Source organism: Palaemon carinicauda, chromosome 33 (assembly GCF_036898095.1).
Source record: "Palaemon carinicauda isolate YSFRI2023 chromosome 33, ASM3689809v2, whole genome shotgun sequence".
In the NCBI taxonomy this organism is placed as follows: Eukaryota; Metazoa; Arthropoda; class Malacostraca; order Decapoda; family Palaemonidae; genus Palaemon; species Palaemon carinicauda.
The window spans coordinates 9,403,170-9,412,810 of NC_090757.1; the positions used below are offsets into that span (position 1 = coordinate 9,403,170).

At 38.5% G+C, this 9,641-nt stretch overlaps 1 protein-coding gene across 1 annotated transcript in view; it reads left to right on the forward strand.

Moving 5' to 3' along the window:
• Window positions 1-9,641, forward strand: part of LOC137625837 (putative neural-cadherin 2) — a 111,964-nt gene that overhangs the window by 88,497 nt on the left and 13,826 nt on the right. The window contains exons 14-20 of the mRNA XM_068356727.1: window positions 4,765-4,933; window positions 5,344-5,682; window positions 6,029-6,220; window positions 6,577-6,716; window positions 6,963-7,308; window positions 7,510-7,755; window positions 9,233-9,580. Of these exons, the coding sequence (XP_068212828.1) occupies window positions 4,765-4,933; window positions 5,344-5,682; window positions 6,029-6,220; window positions 6,577-6,716; window positions 6,963-7,308; window positions 7,510-7,755; window positions 9,233-9,580 (1,780 nt within the window). The remainder of the gene's footprint in view (window positions 1-4,764; window positions 4,934-5,343; window positions 5,683-6,028; window positions 6,221-6,576; window positions 6,717-6,962; window positions 7,309-7,509; window positions 7,756-9,232; window positions 9,581-9,641) is intronic.

Consider the following 9,641-nt stretch of genomic DNA (forward strand, 5'->3'; position numbering starts at 1 on the left):
CCAAAATGCACCAGTCTTTCCAAGGCTTCCATTCCTAACCTGAAGTCGGAATTCAACATAATCAGCCAAGTACTCCTTGAATGGACCATCATCTATGACTTGAACCAAACCTTCCTTGTTTCTATTTGGAATTAGGCTGGTCACTTTTGTCATCGATTTTTCTGGGATTCGCTGCTGTAATCCACCATTCAGTGACTCAAACTTTCTAAGTAACATCCTTTCAAGTCCTCTGCCAAAGCCTTATGGCAGTGCATTGCCCTGCTGTAATTCTTTCCTGTTATTATTCCTTAGAGAGAGCCACTTGACATGTCCTGCTTCCAGCAATATTTCAAAAAACCCTGACCCATTCATCTTCTTGCCAACCATTTTCAAGTAGGCACATACTGTATTGAAGGTCCCTATCATAATTATGTGGTCCTTGTAATTGTCTGGGCTTTTCCAAAGTATTTGGTATGCCTTCATGCAAACACTTAAGTCAAACGATGTCATTGCATATCGTTGACCAACTTCATCTGAGCACTGCCTAGACATCCTTAGGCATTTCTGAATTGTACTGTTCTCGGTGATTGAATGATTGATTACTGGGTAGTAATCAATGGTTGTAAGGTTGGCGGGTTTAACTCCAGTTTTAGATATGAAACCACCTCATCCTGGAACACACTGACTGGCTGAGCTGCTAAGCATTCTGGCAATGCACCAGGTGATATTGATTTTGCCTGATTTTCCCAATGTCCCATCACTACCTGGAACACTTACGTGTTTGATGGTCATCCCAGTGCTGCTCCTCTGGTTTATGTAACACGGTGGTAGATTTTCTGGCTCAGATGTTACTAAGGACTGCCTCCCTGTTTTTTATATTGATGGGATCAATGGCTTTGTCACAGCTTTACCTTTCTGGATATTTTGCAACATGATCCCATGCACTGTGCACAGACCCACTACCACGTATATCATTGACATACTGATCGAAGTTGTCAAAATCACTGTGGAATAAGGACGGGCCAGAGGGGTTACAAACAATGTTAGGGCTAAGAACACTGGCAGCCTCTTCTAGGGCGATAGCTAGGGCTGTTTCAAGTTCAAGCGAGAAGGAGCAACTTTCTGCATGCCCCAGTCTATTCATAAGTGTATTCAACTGTGCACTACGAAAAAGATGACGGAGTGTCGTACACGCAAGAATGTTCTTTGATAGCTTTCAGTGGCCTTTTGTGGCGGCACAACAGGTGTCTTGACCAAGAGAAGACACAAGGCGCTCTGTCTTCTCTGACGAAAGCAATGACCCATTACCACAAATAACTAGGCGGAGGAATTTCTGCAAACCCTCTGGCACAGGACTTTCCATTGTTTCTAGGTACCCAGCAATTGGTGGCCATAGCATGTCACTGGCTTTTAAGAAAGCATCTTTAATTATCTGGTATAGGAGTAGAGCAACATCATCAATTTGAGTACTAGGCCTATGCAAACAATAGCTATTTCTGACAGCAGTAGCAAGATCAAGATTATTGCTAAATACTAAGACAGATTGCAGTTTCCCACCCCGTCTACCAAGTGATACAATACATAGCTTTTCTGAGTACAGTTTGTTTTTCCAATTTCAGTTTCAGTGTCTCTGTGTGATAGTTCTGATTTTCAAAGGGAGTCTTCGATAAATGTTCAATGAATATTTCGTAGCCAATGATTATCCTCCGATCAATCACTTCACATACTTTGGAGAAACAACGTTCATGAGTCTTTTCACGTTCCATGACCTCCTGCTTTGCCTCTTCACCAGAACTCCCCCATGTTGATGGATCACAGTATTTCTTGTGGCAATGTTTGTGATACCTTGCCTCAGATACAAAAAGATCATACCCTCGAATAAGAGTGGCGAGTTCTTCATCACCTCGTTCTTCAGGTAATGCGATAATAGTGTCCCCACCACCATGTGAAAAATATGAAAGACCCTCTGAGGTCCAAGACCCTCCTACACAGACTTTCTCTCTTAGCTTTTATAGAAGATACAGTTCTGATCAAATATAACTTTGTCAGCTGAACTGCAACGACTTGGCCTCCCAGAGGGACCCTCGGTGACTTCACCACTGGGTTTCAGGCGGTCTAGATTTTTGGTAAATCTCTGATAGCATTCACGATGATAAGCATGATTTTCTCCATACTGTTGGGGGATTTATCCACAAATGCTATCACGCCGTAGAGACGTCCCAATCAGTTGAGATTGTTCTATTCCAGGCTTTGCAAATACTGGCAAAATGTTCTTTTGGATTTTTCAGTTGGGAGAACAGGACAAAATCAGTTGTTTTAACGTTGCCGTCGTGAATTATGCAGATGTCGTTATTGACAGGTGCTGGTCTTTCAGTGCTAGCCTTTCTCTTTGGCATTTTCCTGAGGTGAGTCTACCTGAAATTATCAGAAATTTCAGCCACCAGCATGAGCCTTATCAGTTTTTACAATTTTGAGGCAAAAAACTGACCTGGTTACATAACATCTCATTCCCTTGATTTGGCCAATAAGTACACTTAATGGGTATCATTCTATTTCTTGAGGTCTCTATAGATGAAATAGGGCGGAAAAAGTCATCAAATATTGGTCTGGCTGGTCCTGGGGGTACATTTATGGAGGTGCAAGAAATTTTCACGACTTCAAATTTGGTGATATTTTGACCTCCGGTGACCTAATTATTAAAATCAATTGCAAATTGTCTATTTTATCTGTTAGAGAGATCCCAAGAAAACATTTTAATATGTCATTTATCTTTCTGTGACCATTCAGTCTGGAGGTGTCTAATTAAGTTTCCCCTACCCCAAAATTGGCAGCTGCAAAATTCGATATCATCAAAGAAAGTGGCCCAGTAGTGGTAGTGAGACCCTACTTTTTCAATGGGAACATTAAAAAAAGGAAAATATGGATCAAATGCTACAACCTAAATGCACTTTGACAATTTTAAGGGGGGTGCAAGGTGAGCCCCCTCAGCCCAAGCCTTGGTACACTGGTCTTCGATAATAATAATTTTTTTTAGACAAAAAAGGTTATTTTTTTGTTATTGAATCTGTATGAACTCGTAAAATCTAGACACTACGTGTATTGGAAAATTTTGACACAGAGTCGTTAGATAAATATATGGGGGGAGGGGGGAATTATGCTGTAAGGGAGGAACTTGAGAGATATGCAATGTATATCATAAATGTAAATGTTGACTATAGACTGTTGAAATGGTGCTATTATACTAAGTAGCAAATTTAGAAAATTGGCCTAACACTTAGTACATTTCTGAAAATTTTGTGAGTACTGAGCTCTTATAATTACCTCCGCCAACGAAGTTGGAAGGAGGTTATATTTCGCCTCTTTTCTTTTATGTTTATTTGTGCGTGTTTGTGAACAGCTTCCTGGCCACAATTATAATCGTAGAGTAATGAAACTTGCTGGGATTAACTGTTATGTAAAAACCTGGGAATATTTATATTTTGGAAGGTCAAGGTCACGGTCAAGCAAAATGTCCAATTCACGTAATCAGCCATAAGTTTGGACATTTTTGTCACAGAGACTTCAAACTTGGTTCATATTTGAGTGTATGAAAACCCACGCCAATTAATGTATGGTAAGGTCAAAGGTTAAGATCGAGAAATAAGCTGCTGTGGCGGAGGTCTACGCTCTACTGAGTGCCCCTCTATTTTACTGTGTATTGTGCAGGAAAATTGTAGAAATATGTTATAAGTCAGGTAGAGATCTGTAATGTATTATATACTGTACAGTGCAATGATAGTTGATTATCTACTGACGAAGGCCTCTTTTTAGACACGTACTCTATGTGATCCAACAATCATGAAATGGTCAATATAAAGATATGTAAAATTATAGCGATGCCTACTTTGTAAGAGCTGTCTTTAGATATCCCACTGTTATCCAGTATGATTCCTATATGATGCAGTTGTATTATCCAAAATAAGCAAAAAATAAATGTGGTATTTGTTTACAAGAGCACACTCTCCATTTACTCCCAAATTATGCAGTCCTGCAACTCTTCACTTCTTGTACAGTAATTAGGGGGATTTTAAATGCTGGAAAGCAAAAAATGGCAAGATATGTTGAGCAAGGGGGGGAGGGGTTATAAGAAAAAAACTTGGTTTCCTCATTAAACGACCTGGAACTGACATCATCAACTTAGTCAACCAAACAGAAGTTCGTGATGCAAGCTAACATTTGATATATATTCAAAATATATACTAAATGAAAAATGGAATAATTACACAAAAGGGTCCGTAAAGTAAACAATTCACAAATTGTGACACTTTTGAGTAAATACTCCATTTTTAATTTAGTATATATTTTGGATATACAGTATATCAAATGTACGCTCGCATCACAAACTTCTGTTTGGCTGACTATGTTGACAATGTCAGTTTAAGGTCGTTTAGTGAGGAAACCAGGTTTTTTTTAATAACCCTTCCCCCTGTGCTCAACATATCTTGCTATTTTTTTTTATTTTTTCATTTTTTATTTTGCTTTCCCATCATTTAAAGAACCTACTAATTACTGTACAACAAGAGGAGAGTTGCAGGACTGCATAGTTTGAGAGTAAATGGAGAGTATGCTCTTGTAAACTAATACCTTATTTACTTTTTGCTTATTTGGGCTAATACAACTGTATCATATAGGAATCATACTGGATAACAGTGAAACAAATACCAAATAAATAAATAAATAAATAAGTAAATAAATCAATAAATAAGCTTTAGAATCCAGCTTGATTTCTCTGTATATAACGGATAGATACGAGCTACAGTTTACCGTAGACGACAAGGTTTGGGGTCAACGCGACATATCGGCGAACGTGTCTGTTGTCGTACGACTTCTGTCGCAGGACGCCCTGGCTCATTCGGCGCCCATTATTCTCTCGCCCACCACGCCCGAAGGGCTTACGGCTGGATGGACACCAATGGTAAGTTTCCGTCTTTTTCTCTCTTTCTGTCTGTGTGGGCTGCTCTCTCTCTCTCTCTCTCTCTCTCTCTCTCTCTCTCTCTCTCTCTCTCTCTCTCTCTCTGTGAGATCTTTTCCTTTTTCTGCTGTGTTGATGGAACACCGATTTCTCTCTATTTCAATAAAGTTTTCTCTTTAATGTTAAACCTTCGCATCTCTCTCTCTCTCTCTCTCTCTCTCTCTCTCTCTCTCTCTCTCTCTCTCTCTCTCTTAGCATATAGACATTATATTTTACGTTACTCTTAGCAATTATATTCAACATTTTGGAGTCAAATATAATCGAAGTATTTCTACGTTATTCCAAACCCCGATCACCGAACGTTTCGTGTCCCTATAATCTCCTGCAACGTCCTTTCTTCTCTCCTCCAATAGAGTGGGGGCGGGGGTCTAGGGAGACTCATAAACTCCATATCGGAGATTTTAGACAACTCCATTCAGTCAGTTGAGATCGTGAGTATTTATGACGTCACCAACGCTACCATCTCTCCTTCCTTGCCAAGTCATTTTACGTCGCAAAAAACGTCCTCAGAGGTAATCCCACCCTCGTCATCTACGTCCTCATCTTCACCGTCGTCCTCACAACATAATGTCACCGTAGCCCAGCCTGAACCGACTCCGGCCACCTGCGTCTGGATCAGCGTCCTGGAGAAAGAGGGCCGGTATATGAATCCCGTCAAGATGCAGGGCTTACTTGGTCTGCACTCCAATAGAGTGAGTGGATGCACATGTGTTGTGAGAAAATATTCTTAATAGTTTATTTCGGAAATATTTATTTTAATGCTACTGTTCTTAAAATATTTTATTTTTTCCTTGTTTCCTTTCTTCACTGGGCTATTTTCCCTGTTGGAGCCCCTGGCTTGGTTTACCAAGTAATAATATTAATAATAATAATAATAATAATAATAATAATAATAATGTAGATGTTTATTTTCATTATAATGATTGTGATAGTAATTATAGATGTAATCATGAAAATGATTTATTTTTTGTAATAATGGTGAGGATAATAACAAAAGTTTTAGAAAAGTAATCTTATCTCTTTTTATCTCTGATATAGTTAGAAGATGCCACGAACCTCACCATCAAAGTAGAGACCAAAAGAGCTGTACTTAACCGAGATATAAACAAAGCAGGATGGAATTCTGAAAATGAGTATCACCCAGAGGGTAAAATTTCTCCGCCTATGTTGGTCGACCTGCCTGATCCATCTTCTGCAGCATCCAGGGCTCCTCTTTCACTTCCTTTCAAGGTAACCCTAGCCTTCACTCTGTAGTCTATCTCAGAAAATATAGTATCAGCATTTAAACAGGTAAATTTACTCCTCAGTATATGGTCCATGAGTATGATAGTGCAGTAAAGCTATCACCACTTTAGGTTACTTGTCGCAAAGTGAGGGTGTGACAGGGTGCACTTCTTTGGAGCAAGGTGTACCAGAGAATCATGTGTCCAACAGTACTTTAAAAAAAATTCTTTCAATATTGATTATTCTATTTTATACAATAGACATGTAATTCGGCACTAAGTAGTTCTTATTCGTTTTTTTCAATAGAATTGTCACCATATACCAATTTTGACAAAAGTAATGACACCTATGGTTATCTGTAGGTGGTGGACACAAACTCAACTTCCTTGGTCACTCCTCATCTTACTCAGGCCACTCACTGCGGCGCCCAGGATTCAGAATCGTGTACTCCCATATCCTGCCTGAATGGTGGGAGGTGTATTAGAACTCTCCATGGTAACAGGTAATCACGTTTTCAATTTTCCATGCTCATTCATGGTATTTATAAAGGCAGGAACCGGCTATTAGTCAGCAATGCACCTTTTCATGTGCAGTACTTACTGTAAATTGTAAAGCACCTATTGATTGAAATTTGGGGGTGCATTATCTAACATTTGTGTAATTCCTCGCTGTTCCTTAATGCAGTACCTAGATTACCTCTACAATGATAAACATTGAAGCCAACTTAATAGCATCTAATTCAAATCAGGTGTGTGTGTCCAAGTGGATCATGGGGCTTCCACTGTAAAATTCTTTCCCGAACCTTCAACGGATCTGGTTTTGTGTGGATCCAACCTATTCCTGCCTGCATACCAACAGTGATTTCTCTCAGAATTCTGACACAAAAAACAGAAGCTCTCATCCTCTATGCTGGACCTTTGACACAATACGCTAGGTATTCAACCCCCACAACAACACCACTTCTGGCTCTTCAGATTGTACAAGGCGAGGTCCAAATGCTGGTAGAGGGAGGGAGAAGCCCAATGAAGTTACAAGTGGGTATGCAGGTCAATGATGGAAACTGGCACATCATACACGTAAAGCTTGATAAGCAGGTGGGAAAATGTGCTCATTTGGTGAACACATTAAACTGAATTTTTTTTCAGATTGATAGCAATCTGTTAATAAATATTTGCTGATGTGCAATTATTTTTTTTTTTGTAAATAATATCTCTTGCTGGAATATTGATTAGATACATTGTGAATGGCTAACCAATATTAAATCATAATATCCTGTTTTACTCGCATGCTTTAAGGGAGCCTCGCTCATGGTTGATTTTTGTGACAAGAGATGGGAAAACCAGAGCGTATATAACTCGCATTGTATCAGTATGATACATTGGAGGGATCCGAAAGATGCTGAAATGTGGATAAGTGCATCACCCATTCAACTCGGTGGATTAGCTCACTCACGTCCAAGTGCACGCAGCCATGGCTGGAGGGAATCTCCCATATCTCAGGCATTGGAGGGTTGCCTCTCCCAGCTGGTTATAAATGGTCAGGTGAGGTAAGGTCTTTCTTCTTTTGAATTTGAACTCACTTGCTTCCGGCATTAATTCGTTGATTGAATTTAGGAGAATTTAAACTATTCAAATCAACATTACAGATGATGGATATCTATATCTATTTCCAATATGATAATTATTATTGTTGTTTTCGTTTGTGATTTTAAAAATTAAGTCATGTACATATAGAACAAGCCTAAAAATCATAGTGACCTGGCAAAGCAAGCTTTTCCGAAATGAAAATACCAATTTGAAATAGAAGATATCAATGAGAAGATTGTTGTAAGCAAATAATTATGTAGATAAATAAATATGAATAAACAAGCATATAAATTTAAGTGAATAAGTAGGACGTACTGACATACAGAGAGGAAGACAATGTTCCAGTAATGTTAAAACAAAAGATGTGAAACATTTCTTAATTATGCCATCAAATTTTCCCCTAGATATAGAGAGCATCATCAATTTTAGTTTTCTGATAGTATTGATCAATATGGAGAAGTTTTACAGCGTAATTTAAGTAAATAAGTAAAGTTTTGTAATTTAAACAAATGGTAAAGTTTTAGTTTATCTAGAGTTTGGCTTCATACCCCGCTGATTACAGAACTTGCTTATTCTTTCCAAATGTTTTCCAAAATATAACTAAGTTGATATTCTTTTTTGGTGGTAGCAAATCACTGCAACTACAATACCATCTCTTACATAAACATGTATTTTATAATATAAATGTTTATTAACAATCACCTCTACAGCACTAATTACTAAAAACAACGAAGGTACCAGAACACTACATTGGGAAATACCAGACTAGATAAATCTGGCCTAGGATCGCTAACCTGGTTGCTAAAGATTACTGTGATAGGGTTTGAATACAGTGCTACCAGTACCTAGTCTGATAAATCTGTACGTAAGAACCTCAATTGTTGGCAAGTCATAGGCCGAACTGAAATAAATTTGAATAAGCATGGGCTCATATCATTTGGCAATGCTCATTTGTTTCCTTTTGATGTGGCCATCACTCAAGATGGTATTGTATCACCTGTAAATATTGGCCGTAACATTAGGACTTTGAAATCAGAACTGTTAACCTTAAAACATTTTACATTCACCCTTATCATTATGGTAGTTTCTTAGGATAAGAACAGTCTTCAACTTATTTTTACATAATATTAGAAGGGCTATGAATTTTACTTGTGATGCCGTGATAGGTACAAAATGGAGCCAAAATAGTAACAGAGTAGATTACTTCAGTGAGAAACTAGCTTAATAGGAATTAAATGATGCTTGAAATCAACTAGCAAATATGGCCCTAAAATGTTAAGAGCTATAGTATTTGCCAGTAGATATTGTTCATATAATTCTCTCGGTATGAATTCTCTTATTTCATAGTCTAAGCTGTAGTTTTAGAGATTTTCAGACTCTTAACCTAATGGATGGAGTAGAAAGTATAAGTTTCCCTTTTATCTCGTTGCAGTTAATGGATCTGGGAGAACCTGCTCTCAGCAAAACCAGCGTGGCTGGATGTGTACCACAAGAATCCTCGTGTTCTTATGGATTAGATGCTTGCGGAGTTAGAGGAACCTGCGTTGGCGGTCTTAATGAACCCGAATGCCAATGTGATCCTGGGTGGTCAGGCAATAAGTGTGATCATCCAACAATGGCTGCCAGATTTGGTTCAAAGTCCTTTATGAAAATGACACTATCTTTCACTCCTGCATCAAAAGGGATTAGTGTTCAAGTCAGAGTCAGAACATGGGGAAGAAGATCAGGTCTAATACTTCGCTTGGGATTACAACCCGTGAAAGACAGCTTTTCACTTCAAGTAGGTTTATAGAATTGACATACTGCTAGTTGAAAGTAATGAAAATAATGTAGATATCATA